The 16058-nt window shown below is 26.0% G+C and overlaps 2 protein-coding genes across 2 annotated transcripts in view; both read left to right on the forward strand.

The window, feature by feature from the left end:
* Positions 1-1341: 1341 nt before the first annotated feature.
* LOC105366318 (uncharacterized) lies at positions 1342-6555 on the forward strand. The gene is made up of 4 exons (XM_011504724.1): positions 1342-1458; positions 1535-1763; positions 1796-2216; positions 6549-6555. The coding sequence occupies exons 1-4, from the start codon at positions 1342-1344 to the stop codon at positions 6553-6555; spliced, it is 774 nt and encodes a 257-aa protein (XP_011503026.1).
* A 1269-nt stretch (positions 6556-7824) lies between these two features.
* The window catches only part of LOC105366319 (titin), an 18428-nt gene continuing 10194 nt past the window's right edge, over positions 7825-16058 (forward strand). The window contains exons 1-5 of the mRNA XM_011504725.1: positions 7825-7938; positions 8766-8917; positions 12977-13040; positions 13434-13681; positions 15699-16023. Of these exons, the coding sequence (XP_011503027.1) occupies positions 7837-7938; positions 8766-8917; positions 12977-13040; positions 13434-13681; positions 15699-16023 (891 nt within the window). The 5' untranslated portion in view covers positions 7825-7836. The remainder of the gene's footprint in view (positions 7939-8765; positions 8918-12976; positions 13041-13433; positions 13682-15698; positions 16024-16058) is intronic.

Here is a 16058-nt window from a genome sequence, read left to right on the forward strand (position 1 = left end):
TGATGTAGAAAAACTTTCTACTCATTGAATAATATCTTTGCATGTCCTATATGATATCTTCCGTATCAGATAAATGGCTTTAAGTTATGATTTCATGATATTATATATTTCAATGTCTTTTTAATTTAATTCATACTAGATATATAAAAAATTAAATTAAATAAGAAACGCATTAAATGAAACATCAAACTTTTTTTACTACACATACTATTATTTATTTTCCAAGATGTATTATAAATAAAAAATAATAAATTGATAAATTTATTTGACGAAAAATCAAAATACATCTAACAAAAAATGTTTTTTATAAATAACTTTGACAGTATTAGAGTTGCTTTATGGTATTAATAAATAATTATTATTTGTTGGCATACAAATATGATCTATTTTATTAATACAAGTTTAGTCTGTGATATTCTATTTAAATTTATTCCATTATAATTTCATACAGCACTATCATTTTATAAGTTGCATTCGTAAGGATCAACGCTGAATTCGTATAAGCTATCATCGTTTAGTAATATCTATCAAGAATTAAGCAGACCGTGTTACGTTTAGGATTTGGACTTGTGATCGCTCCTACTTTTTGTAACAGGTCTTAACCTTAAATGTGAGCCAACTTGGTTTATGACCCGATATATGGAATTAATGTAATGAGACAAATAAATTTATATATTTTATATAAAAATCTATTTATATATTTTAACAGATCAACGAGAGATGATGAATATATAAAAACTTATTCGGGTAAAATTGTATAATTATAAATATTGAGAAAATTATGATAGAAAATGCAATTTGTAGTATATTACTGAAATAAAAATTGGATAAATATGAATGTAATATATAAAAATATATTGAAATATATGTTATAATCTTTTTATTTACATATTATCTTAAGTTTCTATATTTATAGTATAAATCGTTTTATAAACAATAAATTCTATAACAAGTTTGAAGTTTCCAGTGGATTATTTTCAAATGAGTTCATGATAACAACAAATAAATAATAAAAAGTGATTAATACTTTTATAGTTCGTTAAATCAGACTATAAATATTAAAATTATAATTTAATTAAACAGTATTCCATGTCTGCATAACATTTTTGTCATCGTTTTAAAATGACAGATAAAAAGTAAATATTGCATTATCGATGTACAATGTGATAATAATTAAAAATTGAAATGAAAATCAAATTATTTATTTTAGGCTCAAAATATGCGCTTAAAAATTTCTTGGATAAGATATTCTTATTATGGTTGATTGCTGATTATATGATAAGTCGATCGTACATTTATAAACTGTCATTAGTAACATTTTGGTAGAATATTTCAAGTGACATGTCCGCTTTGATTTATTTAGATATAAAGTCAATCGTTTCAAGCATCTTTGGCCTTAACGTAAAATTGCTTAGTTATCGTTTTGAAATATTTTTAAAAACTACCACGGAACATTTGGTATTCATCATTCTTTATTAGTCCACATTATACGTGAATCGAGTAAGAGTAATAAAGTGAAAACTCACACTTGAAGGCAAATGCAAGAAATGGTCACCTTAGTTGTTATCTGGCCGGGACTGACGTCTTAGTCTTCGAAGATTTGCGCAGTCAAGGCTTCGATTTATGTCAGGAATTTAGCTTTAATGAGCAACTTATCAGATCAGCATTGTCGACCTTGGCGCCATTCCATACATCGGCTATCATCGCAGACAAACGACTTGGACAGTCGTTAGAAAAAGCTTTTAGCAATGCTTCAAAGAAAAGATCTTCTCGGATTCTACAAAAATTAGTCAAGTAACTCGACTTAGTATTGATACATTAGTGCTGATTGCCAAAAGATTCAATGTGGATATAGCCCTAGTGACAAAAATAGCTAATTGTGCACACGAGATGGCAAAGACTAATACAACCGGATTTAATGTCATTTTCCATGGTGACTTATGGAAAAACAATCTAATATTCGACGACGCTCAATCGCCTAATTGTATATTAATCGATTATCAATTGTTACGATACCACTCACCAATCACGGATATTTGCATGCTTCTTTATTTGAACGCGATACCGCAATTCCCACGACAGTCAGAAATGTATTTGCTCAAGCACTATTATTCTGTATTACGAAGCGTTATTGATGAAAACGATTGCAAGTTAAATATTCCAACTTACGATAGTATCATGAAAGATTACCAGAAATATAGATTAGTTGGCATTCTGTATGCGTGTATATATAAACCTGGTATGTATATGAAATCGAATTTCTCAAAAATATTGAAGATTCGTGCTTATTTAAAAAGTGGTTAATTGATAATAGGATAGATCAAATAGAGTTAACCATGGAAAATAATCCTATTTACGAAAACAAAATAAAAAAATTAATTAATGAATTTATAGAGGAAGGAAAACGCCTTATCTATACATAGTTGTACAAGAATTATACATTTCAATATCATATATCACTAGTAACGTTATAACTAATCGATGTATGTGTAATTTTTGTTATATTTTTATGAAAATTGTATTATTGAATGAATTACAGAAACAAATTTTGATAAATAAGAAGAATGACTACCAAAAATTATTACTATAAGTACACCGATATCATGTAATATATCCAAGAATTTTTCAAAAATATTCGTTTAGTATTAATGTTCTTTCAAGATTTTTAGTATTAATGTAAAGTGTTCTGAACTTATAATTTTTTTATTAAGAAAACTATCAATTGTATTTACTATTGATACGAAATTATAGATATACACTTGCATACATATGTGTATGCATGCGCGCCTGCACGCACGCACGCATACACACATATAGATTTGCGATACGGTTTTAAAAACATTTTTCCATTATATTATAGTAAAAAATGCATTTAATCGTATAATAATTTGATTCTATTTGAATTTAACACTTAATCGAGATAGTTTATGAAATTAGGAGGATAAAATAAAAAAAAAGAACATATTGAATTAGTGAAAAATATATTATACAAGAGTGAAAAAATTATAAAACTCTCGTTTCAAGTTTTTGCAGTCTATTGTGTCAATTTTGTTTTTATGATATTTATGGATTTCATTTAATACTATTTGAATCTTCTACGTTTGCTTTTACTGCTTTATACTTGCATAGAATTATGACATTATAAATTACTAAGTTTTAAAAAATTCATAGACGGTATTAATTATATTTATAATATATTATTTTTCCCTGTTGTTTGTTTCATACCCGTTACCATGAAACAGAAATGTACTTAAACGTACGTTGCCTTCTTCTAAATTATAATTCCCATATTAAAATTTAATAGTTGTTTTAGACTCCTTGACATTGGTTATGCATTATTTAAGAAATAAACAATTACTTAAAAAATATACAAAAATATAGAAATAACCAAGAAAGTTTAATTATTTTTCATTTTTCATGATAATCTTACATTTACATATATGAGAAAGATCTTATTCTCTCTTGCGATTGGAGATATATTTCTGGATTAGCGTTATATTTCCATTATAATGGACTCAAGGTTTTACGCAGATATTTATCGTTTCTTTATAATATATGTAGTTTTTAAAATATACTCATAAATTTTTAAAGCCAAATATCAATTGAATTTGTTGAAAAGTCGATAATTGAACATTCAAATTTTTCTAAGTATGAATGTGTTTCTACATATATTTTTATTAGATTGGTAGGGATTTCTCAATAATAATACTCTAATGAAAAATACTCTAGATGCATTTGAATTTTCTTAATTAGATACTGTAATTTTATCTATAAATTTTAATAAAAGTTTATTCTAAAAAACAACATGTTTCTTTATATAATATGTACAATGAAATAAATTTAATAAGATTTTATTATTTGATTTTTACTTCGAAAATTTATCACTTTTGGTTTAACACTCATTCCACAAGATAAACTTATATTTTCAGCAGCAATACTATATTTTTATAACAGTTTTTACAGATTTTTCAAAATAATATATATATATATATATATATATATATATATATATATATATATATATATATATATATGTATGTATATGTATATGTGTATGTATATAAATATTAAAATTAAGTTACTTTTTGGACGCTAATGACCAAAATATCATGGTGTTGTTATTATATATTTATTATAATAAGACGTTTAAAATATTAGAAAATATATTAATGCTTGCATATAGAAACTATTAATAGAAATGAATAACAGAATTATATCAAAGAATACCTTATCAAATTTACACAGATTAATATTAATATTAATTGTCTTATATTGTTGTAAAGATTGATATTATTTTTCATAATGTTTTTTAATTTTTGCTTCTTAGAAACGAACATTGTAAATGTGATTTCTATATATTTGATGGATCAATCTTCATGCAATCAATTATTTTCTACTTCTTTCTGCATTTTCCTCTGCAGAAATTTACTTAATACATTATTAAGTAATTACATTTGTTTTGATACATATTATATCAAATTATTCTTTCATGATTGCATATTTTGTTTATTTAGTTTAAAATAAGTTGTTAAACATTACATATAAATCCAATTGGATAAAATAATTAGTGAAGAAAAGGAGAGAGAGAGAGAGATAGCGTGTGTTTTGAACAACTCAAAGTAGCTGTTACAAATTTAATAAACAATAAATGATTATTAAAACATTCAATAATTTATGTAATTCATATTTCATGGCATTACTGTTTTAAACTGATATTTAAAATTATTTAATTATTGTAATGTACAGCAGTTAAATATTTAGTTAATTAGACTACAAAATTATAATACGAAACTCATATATTACATTAAAAAACATCTTGTTAATGCGAGGTAAAGATAATTCACTACAATTTCAAAAAATATATTGTTTAAAATTTATTATTTAATTCCATCGATTTAGTCAGAAAGTTCATGAGTAAATCAATAATAAAATTTCGTAATTTCATGCTGTTAATGTAGTATTGAAAATATTATTTATCTTTAAATAAATATATGTATACAGTTTTGATTCTGAACTATCGTTTATAGAAAATGTAAGCTACATACTGTGGTATTAGTACCTATTATTGTTATTGAATTTTAACTTGAATGCTCCATAGTATATGGTCGTCATAGTCATCGTCTAGTAATTGGGAAGTATTACTTTAGTATCATTTGTTAAGTAATTGCAGTACAGAAAATACATGAATATCAAAATCAATATGTAATTTAATTACGAAATTAAAAACACTTACGAATTTATTTTTAATTTTCGACGTTTCAGTGATTATTTAATAATTAAAATAAAATAAAAATTAAATAAACATGAAATAAAAATAAAACGATAAAGCTGAACAAGTTCGTGTATTATTAGCAACCTGTTGCAAGATGATATGGATGTGGTAGCAAGAATATTAGACGCATAAGGATAGAAGATGCAAAACTGAAAAAACTAAATGAGTCCAGATTTTATTGCACCTCTAATATTGTCGCGAAGGAATGCGAGCTACCGGTATCGATCTCCTTGAAGTGTGAGATTACCTCGGGAGTTACCCATCCCCGCATCTTAGTTTCAACCCTCGCGAGCACTTGGCGTCCGGGTATCGCGTCGTTCCAAATAGATTGATCAGTAAATAGATAGGAGGCTCGCACGAGGTCGCGCGTGCCCCTCGGCCGGTATTTGCAGCGGCGGGCGCCTGATTGGCAAGCACAGACCACGGTGACACATTTTCTCGCGGCGGCTGTAAGTCCCGGGGTGGGGCGCTACGAGCCCAAGTGATCGCAGCCCCCGGTTCCGAAAGCTAGTAGTGCGCACTCGGCGCAATCAGAGTGTTCAAGCCGCGTAGCCCCAAAGACAAGCGCAAAGCAGCGTAAGCTCGACACGTCGCGGAGCTTCGCCACCTTTCCTATTCATCCACTTACTCTCCCTTTAACTTTAGCCAACCCTGTATTCTGATTGCTTTACGCTCATTAGCTTCGCTTTTCCTAGCTGTGCACGTGTGCTGATAGGAAGAGGGATCAATCGGAGCAGAGTACTTGGCTATCAGACGCCTGTGGCCCTCCGGAGGTAAGAGATAGACAAAGAGAGTGAGGGGGCAGCAGGCGTCCGATACAGTCAACCCTAGCATTTAGCCAGTACCCAAGACACTCTCCCGATTTCTATGCTCTTTCTATTATTACACTGTTTGATCTGGTTTCTCGGTGCGTTTGTAGTGGCCTTTCATTAGCCATCGCAGCTTGTCCCAACGAGTATGGCTATGTACACAGTTGAACCAATATCATTGGTATTATTAATATTACCACCGCTATTAGATTCCAACGAGAATTCATCACTACAGGTCTCATCCACGTCGATACAGGTGGATCTTCCACTATCTCTTTATCTTTTCCCTTTCCTTCTCCACCCCCTTCTCACCAAACTTTTGATTTGTTATTATATGAATTAGATTTATGTAATGCTTTTCAGAGTTACAACACCTACATAGTAATGACGCAGATTTGCATTTATCTACATAGTCTTGTTTGTACATGTTTTACACAAACTATATTTCATACATTTCTATGTTTCAGAACATAAATCATTTTTATTATTGGTTTTAACATTTTTCATGCATTACATATCTCATATCCATTACCGTGCAGTTTTTAATTTAATTTGTTATTTTATATAAGAAATATATACTTTCATATTTTATGAGTCGATGTTGATAATTGTGTAATTTATCAATTAATTCAAAAGTTTGTAATCTTTTACGTATATAGTAAAAATACAAATAGAGCTTACCATCTAGAGATAAATAATTTTAAAAATTTATTATAATTATTAAAGTGATTATTGATTTTTAGTTAATGGTGTTGAGTTATAAACAAATTTAAATACCCAATGAAACAGCTTAGTTGATATTTTTTAATTATTTATCTTGAAATGTTAACTTATTTTTTGAATAAAATTAATAATTTTTCAATAAAATTACAATCAAAAGCTATGTATTAATATTATCTATAGAATTTACATATATTCATGGATGCTCACAAATGCTTAAATACACATGCGCGCAGAAACGCGGTATATCTCGTGAATGACAAAATCATTTCACACGGATGGGTATGCGTGTTAAAGCGCGTACACGCAGTAATAGATTCATGTATGCATAACAAGAAAATATTTAGAATACTTTTATTGACAGCAATAAACATTAAATCTATTGCCTAAGCATTACAATTTTCTTATATTTAAATTATTCATACTAAATCGAATAAGATTACGCTGATAAGTGCGTATTTGCTCAATTAATTATATTATTTTATATGAAAAATGCATGAAAAATGTTATGAATTTGATTTTTACTTATTATAAATAATTTTTTAATAATTGTAAGTATCATAATAAATATACATTTTTGGATTATGCATAATATTATATAAATACAAGATTAATATGGATACATTTTTATTTATTAAGTACAAAAACTAATTTTTATTTCAATAAAAAAAATTATTAAAATTCTTTTATCGGAGAAAATGGACCTTAATTCAAACGTGTCCGGCTATTTGTCAAGTATTTTTAATTAAGATTTTTTAAAGCTGTGGCTACAAGTAATGAAGCGTAATTTTTAGTACTAAGAGTAATAGGCGTAAGAATATTCGACAAATACTCCCCAAGTATTGGTAACAGTTAAATTAATGTAAATTATTAGTGAAGCGTGTAAGTAATAATATCAGTCGCGATTAAATTATATGGTATTATAATCTTATAATAACCATACTTTATCCGAGAGTTTCATAATATAAAGCGTATTTCTCAATACTGGAAACGTGGAAGGAAAAATCTTGTGCCCTTTTATAGATGTAGAGTATCATGGCGACCCTAGACGTTAAGTTTACAAAGTTCGACAATCGTCCATGGGGCTTTCGTCTGGCGGGTGGAAGTGACTTTCCTGATCCTCTAACTGTCATTAGGGTAAATATTGATTAATGAATGCAATTACAATATACGTATATGTTTGATTATCTTTACCTGTGTTATTTTTACGATTAGGAATAACGTAGATCAGAGATGAATTATGTAAAAAAATATATATGAACTTGTTGACTTATACATTTTCTTACAAATCTTTAAATAACAAAATTATGATTTTCAATAGTAAACAAAGAAATTGTTCTAATTTTTCAAATGATAATCAATTAATTTTGTAATAATACAAAAACAATACAAAAATAATACATTTTAATAATACGAAAACAAATTATTTTAAAGAAATATCAACTAAATAATTCAAATTTTTTATAATGCATATAGCTATATTTATAATTAATAAATAATAAACATATTTATTTATATTAAATATTTCTTTTTACATACAGTTCATTTAAAATTAAAACTTATTTGAAATTGAGTACAAAACAATGAAATTCCAAATAACATAGAACACCAAAATTTTTAATTATTACATTATTTACTTCAGTTTATATAAACATTTATATTTATATAATTAAATTTGATTTATAAAAATTAAAATCGTAAAAATTTTGTTCATTTTTAATATATATGCCTATATTTTTAAAACACTAATAAATTAAAATTTTCTGCTCTCATTTCTTTCTGTCATTTCATTATTTTCCTATCAAAATGAATATACGTTAAAAATATTTTTTTTTAATATTGTCGTTAATATATAATGCTTTTATGATTATAAAATTGTAAAAGCAATAATTTCAAGAAATTTATTTGCGAAAATTCTTTGAAAACAACATAAAAATACATCCATGATAAAATACACTTTTCAGGTAACAGAGGAAAGTCTTGCCGAATGTATGGGCTTAAAAGTTGGTGATGTCGTTGTAAAACTAAATGATCAATGGATAAATGACTTGTCACACGGTCAGGCTCACGAAGCTCTTATTCTTGCAGGAAACAATTTCGTTTTAGGAGTTCGTAGGTAAGAATATATTCCATCAAAGTGCCATTAAATTTAAGAACTTCTTCTGAACATAAGAATTAACAGAATAATTATGTTTAATATTATAATAGACAGAATTTAATTAAATTTAATAGATTATAATAGATGTTTAATGTTTAATATTATAATAGACAGAATTTAATTAAATTTAATAGAAACGGAATTGCTAATAAAATCAAAGCTTATTCAATTAAAATTAATTATAAATTGAACTTAAAAAATAGCTGATTGAACAAGAACTTTAATTAGCAACTTGTAAATAATATAATTCTGATAAAAAACACAAATTTTGTTTAGATGTTATGTTAATATTTATTGTAATATCTCAAATTAGTAAAAAAATTTTATTTAAGTGTTGTGTAATAAAAATAATTAAAATTTTTTAATAAAGTACGCGGAAGATATATTGTATATCTTTTATGTTTATTATATAGCTAAAAGTAAAAAAAAACATTGTTTCAGATAGACATATTTAATTTATAAGTACTTTGATTGTTATAACAATTGTTAGTTTTCTCTTTAGTTTATTTTGTTATTTATTTTTAGTTTTCTGTATTAAATGCAAATTAAAAAAAATCTAGATTCTACCCATATATATCATTTATTTTATTAAAAATATATTTAAATGTATTAAATACAAATTATGTATTTATATAAATTTTTAATGTTATTAAAATTATTTAAATACAAGTATAATTTATACATATTTTTAATAATAGTATATTAAATGAAGTGTTTCATTTTTCGCCAAAACTATATTTGATTTACGTATTTTATATATAAATCTCTTATCATCTTAATATTTGTAAAAATGTATAAGTAAAACTAAAATTTTTATTACTTAGAGTTTCAAGAACTGTATATCACGTTATATTTTATAATTAAGAATAATTCTATATTATTTCTTAACTAATAAATAAAATATAACTTTTAATATGAATAAATATCACTTTTAATGATTATAAAATTCAGGATTTATCATAAAAATATTCTTATGATTTATTTATTTTAATAAGAAAGATTATAAACACTTATTGAAATTACTCTTGAATTAAAACTTCTAATAAACTATAGTTATATTTTTGTGTTCAGAATTATATTGAACAAATTGATTCAAACCGTTTATCTGTCAAAGACTATAAAATGAAAAAACAATAATTTTGATATATTAAAACAGTAAAATAGTTGGAAATTTATCGTTCGTTGTCAAAGTACTAAATTTATAAAAACATTAGTGTTTTATTCAATATTATTTTATAATATTCTGTTTATATAATAGGATGAAATAATAACATTTATAAATTATTTTTAATTTTAATCGATACGTAATTTATTCTAATTTTATTTTATATTAAATATTGATATTATTTAACTTTTAGAATTTTTAAAAATAATTTATTCTTAAGTTAAGCATTCAATACATATACTTTTATTTGACGCCTCTAAATATATACTTTTATTTAAACAGTTTAATAAATCCTAAAATAGAAAGAATTCTGTTTTCATTTTTTTTCATAAAACTAAAATATTAATTCTGAAATTGTTGATTAATTTTAATAAAACCTATTATAGTCCGAGTATGCAGATGACTTGTATTGTAGAAAGAACAATTTCGGTACAATAATTTTCGTCAGTAATGGTCGTTTGTGCTAAACACATTGTTAATTTCGCGCACTATATCAGTATTATATGATAGATCAGTTTTTTATCCAAACCTAAATGTGAATATATGAAAGTAACGAAAATCCACGTTATTAGATAAGGATTATCTCTAGTTTCATACCTTATATTTTGACGCAACTTTGCTGTTGCTCAAGTCTTTTGAAAGTTGGATTATGGAGGGAAGTCCTCGGAGTCAAGTACTTTTTCGACAGACCTGCACAATCCTTTGTACAGGAACACGAGATATGCATTGAGAGGTACAGGGCAAAGCTCGGGCACTCGCCTTGAGCAGCAACATGTGACAATGTCGTGATAGAAATATAAATAGCTAACCCAGAATGAAAATGCGTCGGTGTCCTGCCTGAATATTTTTTCTGTTTGACTCGTCGGCTTATTATATGGAATCTTTAAAATAAAACTCATACAGCTTGTAGCCAATGTTATTTATCGCTTGGGAGCTAAAATGTTATTCTAGTCGTCGTAAATTTTCATTTCTTTCTGTTTCTCTTCATTATTTTTTAGCAACTGCGTGAGCTATTTGCAATACATACATATCGAAGATTCAACTCGATATATCACATAGAATTTAAATGCAATTCCTGTACGATTTGACGTAACGGTTATTCTTTCGGCTAAATGCACAAGTAAACATAGTTAGACGCACGAAATAGACTGGATGCCAATTTAAAACCTTTAAAATCGATTCTATTCAGAAGCTATTTAAAAAGGTGTTTGGTTACCTTTACAATAAATTTTTATTTTATTGAACACTTGGTATACGGAATATTTTGTATTTCAAATGTTAAACAAAAATTTTTCTACTAACTATGTTCTTTGCATTTATTTTTAATTTACGTATAGTACTATATATTGTACTTTTATTATAACTTTTCTGAGATTTCATCGAAGAAGTTCAAGAAGAATAAAACATAATGATAAATGTGCTTATTTACAATTAATATTGCAAATTACAAAGCTGAGCGAGTGGCTGCTTCGTCATTCCTATTAAGGAATACTGACAATTAGTTGAAATATCTTGGATACCTTAAAATTTTACACTTATGCCTTTGAATTTTATATTTTTATATTTTAAATATAAAATATGATATAATATATAATATATAATATAAGTAATTTATAAAAATACTGAAGATTTGAGATGATTGAGTATTGCGTAGTAATTAATGAAGAATGGATATATTTATAGTATATGAATTGTGAAGCACAAAATCTGAGCGATCACAGAAAAATATTTAGAAGTGAAGAATATATTTATAACACTGGATATAGATAAACTGATAGAAACGGCCTATAAAATAAAAGCGAAAATTTTTAAGAAATTATATTGATATTAGGGTCGGATTGAATTTGGCGAGATCTGTCCTATCTTGTCCTAGGTTTTGCCCCAATTAGTCGGGACTGTCTTGACCCCCTCCGTTATTAGATATTTCTTCAGCCCTTCAACGTCGATTAGCATTTGTGGCGTTCGAGTTTATATATATATGTACACGATCATGATCGTGTTCGTTCCGAGGCAACGATTTATTTTCGTGCAACGGAGAATGTGAATGACGCGCCGAGTGATGGCCTAAATTTATAATTCGCATGTTATGTATGTGCACCGCTAAAACGTCTACAGAACGTTGAATTTTTATCCTAAATTATATCTGTCAGTCTCTCCTTCTCTCTCTCTCTCTCTCTCTTTCTTTCTCTTTCTCTATCTATCTATCTATCTACCTATCTATCTTTCTATCTATTTATTTATCTTTTTATAACATCTGGATCATAACTGTTACAGAAAATATGGTTATAAAAATATACTTAAGATTTAATCCCTAATTAGAGAAGTTATTGTTAATTTTTAAAGTGCAGAAGAATTTCATCGTTAGGAAAAAATATATCATCAACTAATTTATCACTTCAATCAAGATTATATTTTATCAGCATTAAGTTGCATTATAATGCTTATTTTTATATTCAATGTAAATGTTATGTAATCAATTTGACTAATATCTATCTAATATTATTTATCTAATATTTATAGGTTTTGAACGAAATTGATATTAATTGTAAGAATAATAATAAAGAAAGATCTTCATGTCGTTTGCTTTGTTTCTCATATGAATTTGTAACATATTTAAAAATATATATATAATGCAAACTTGAAGATTTTTCTTTTAGTTGTACTTTTGTCTTAGTTTCTCTAATTTTCTTTTTACATAATTTCTTATTTACTTTTAACTGCTTAAATGCGAAATTTAAATTTTCACATGAAAAAAAGCTTTTTCCCCATAATCCATGATACCTATGCTTAATCGAATTCAATTTTGTGTATATGACGACTTGTTTAAGTAACTATAAATTTTTTAAATTTAGAACAGAAGATCCGAACAAATCGTTAAAAGGAATTCAAAAAAAAATCGAACCGTATATGCTCCCCGTAAGTTTTCTTCTTTTATCTATTAAATTACTTTTATTTTTAATGAATGAAGTTTTTGTTATTTAATGCTAAGAATTTGAATAAACAACATTAGATACAATAATATGAGAATATTAAGAATATTAATACTAAGAAACTTACTGGCTATAAATTCATAAATTCTATTTATAATATCGGTACTAATTATAATTTAGAATATATCATCATAAGATTGAGTATTATATTCGACATCTAACAGCATGCCTTTGAATTCATATTTTGATAACAAGTTTTTTAATATAATTTGTTTGTAAAAAATACTTCATTTGATTAATTTTTTTGATAGTAATGTTTTATAATTCAACGTATAAAATTAATTTTTAAATAAAATTCAATTACTGAAACTATTTTCAGCTTGAAGACATTTTATTTTCTCCGATTGAAGAAAAAAGAGAATCAACACCCGACGAGGTACCACAAATTGAAGACGAGTTTGTACCAATACTACTATCATCAGAAGAAAAAATTGAAGTTGAAGAGTATCCAGTGAAACCGCGTGACGAGAATAGCGAATTTGTTGCTAATACAAATTTGACAGATGAAGAAATAGCTCTCTTAATTCTTGACGAGGAAGAACTTTTAAACGATAAAGGAGTTTTAGGGTACGGATTTTAAAAAATTTTAACTTAATGTTCTTGTTCTTCAATTTATTTGATTTAATAGAATATCTATTCAATTTTTAAAATTTCATTAACAACATATTGATAAAACTAGCTAATTTAGACAATCCAAATTTATTTTATTTGAATTTAAAATTTCTTTGAATATATAATTCATCAGATATCACAGATATAATTTTATGTTATATTTAATTTCTTTATTTTTTATGTTTTACGTACTTCAACACAATAAGGTTTCTTCGCAAACAATTCATGCATATACTATTTATTAATATTTCAAATATTTTGTTTCATTAAATAATTAATTTCTATTTGATAATTAAATTTCTATAAAAATTTTTATTTTATATCTATATATTGTCTATATTATTAAATAAAAACAATAATATATACACATACAATAATACAGCTATAATAATAAATATTTAATATATAAATTAATTTGAATATCTTTAAAAACTATAAATATTGTTTATATAATTAAAATTGCAAATAATATTTAGATAAGCTAATTATTCAGATTTTTAGAGAATGGTGTATAGTATACATTATAGGATAAATTCAAAGTTTTAATTTATTTAAATACATTGAGTTTATTACGTTTATTTTTAACGTTTCTCTCACAATACACATAAAAAAATATAATCATGATGATGATGGTTGATGATTATTATTATTATTATTATTTTCATTACAGCTATCAAATTAAAAGCTCATCGATAACTTGGGAATTTCCGATTTATTTCTGATCCTTTTTGTTTAATTTTATTATTTAAAAATATTTTCATTTTTTATTATTATTGGTATTATATTATGTTGTGTAACATCTAATTTTTAATAGTACTTTAATGAATCACAAAAACATATCTAGCATCGTTAGAAAATTATTTTGGTAATAAAATAGTTGAATATTTTAACGCGATCATAAGCTTTATTTATATCGGACGCAGAAGATATACAATAACATTCTATTATAATCAACCTATTATATCGAATATTTATATTTAAATACCAAATTTTTAAAATTTATAAAAATAGAAAAGGTAAATAGGAAATGAAAGCAACCATAATATACTGTAATCATTTTGAAAATAAATTTAAATTAATCGTATTGTTCAAGTCTGAGCATAAATTAATGATTCTTTATAATGTAAAATACTCAAATCTCTTCATTTCAACTACATTTCAAATATTACATTATTAATTTTATCTGTCTTAAAATTTGAAGTATACTTTTATGTTTAAATTTATTGTTATAAATCTATTGAAATACTCAAGAAACAGAAAGTAATAAGTACAATAAGTAGAATTTAAATTTAGTAAAAACAATAATTATACTTTAAACACAGTAATCAGTTATTAGAAATTAAAATTTTTTAAAATACTTTCACGTGCTTATAAATTTAAAGAAAGATATTTATAGTTCAATTTAAATTGTAGACGACAATATGAATATTTATTCAAAAACATTTTTAAATACTGAAACTATGAATTAGTTTAAAAAATTCATTAGTAATTTTACTTATATCGTTAAAATATACTTTCATGCTTTGTATATATTTATACAAGCACTCATCTATAAATTAAAAGATGAATTATTCATATAAAGTAATTTAAAATATATTTATAAATTGAAACGGATGAAAATTCTTCTTAAATATTATAATGTAACTAATATTTATTACACCATTTTTTTTCAAATTATCTTTAAAATATTTTTCAGTAATATAACGCCTCGTATCATTTATTTAAAATAAAAAAGCATCTCGAATATGTTTGTATTATTCGTTTAAATTATAAACATTGTATTAAGTAGTTTTCATATGCTTTGACAAAATGTTTTGGGCAAAATTTAAATTACATAGATGTAAAATATTGTAAAAAGAATGGAGCGATTTCGTATGGTTATGTTATATCCAAGCAAGCCTTGACTTGCATCGCTAGCCATTTTTAATTTTCATCATTCAAGTTACTTGATGTCTTTGTCCTTACCTTTCAGCGTGAACTTCAGAAAGCTACGGCCCCGTGCGCCTCTTATTAAACAATCCAAAGTTTTCCAAGAACTGCAGCAGCAAGTGAACTCCGAACCGGAGCGCATCCAGGAGCAGAAGCATCGCTCGACGTTCTTACAGAAGCCAGAACGACCTGTACCGCAATCGCGTGCCGAGCCCCTAGGTCCTCATCCCGAGATCCCGGCATCCGAACCTTATCGGGTTCTCATTCAGAAGCAGCCGCGTAGGCCCGTAAGCGAACGTCTTGCTCGGCGTGATCCTTCCAAGCAGCCGTGTCCACCCAGGAGTCCGGAGACCAGCCCAACCCCCGAGGTAACCGTTCAATCCCCGAGTCCCGGGCCCATGCA

This window comes from Ceratosolen solmsi, unplaced genomic scaffold (genome assembly GCF_000503995.2).
Source record: "Ceratosolen solmsi marchali unplaced genomic scaffold, CerSol_1.0 scaffold58, whole genome shotgun sequence".
NCBI lineage: Eukaryota > Metazoa > Arthropoda > Insecta > Hymenoptera > Agaonidae > Ceratosolen > Ceratosolen solmsi.

Excerpts from the sequence above, each read along its gene's own strand:
- LOC105366318 (XM_011504724.1), top strand. The coding sequence starts at position 1,342 with ATGTCCGCTTTGATTTATTTAGATATAAAGTCAATCGTTTCAAGCATC. Across the intron at positions 1,459-1,534 it reads AAACTACCACGGAACATTTG|GCAAATGCAAGAAATGGTCA; the intron begins GTATTCATCATT and ends TCACACTTGAAG. Across the intron at positions 1,764-1,795 it reads TAGCAATGCTTCAAAGAAAA|TAACTCGACTTAGTATTGAT; the intron begins GATCTTCTCGGA and ends AAATTAGTCAAG.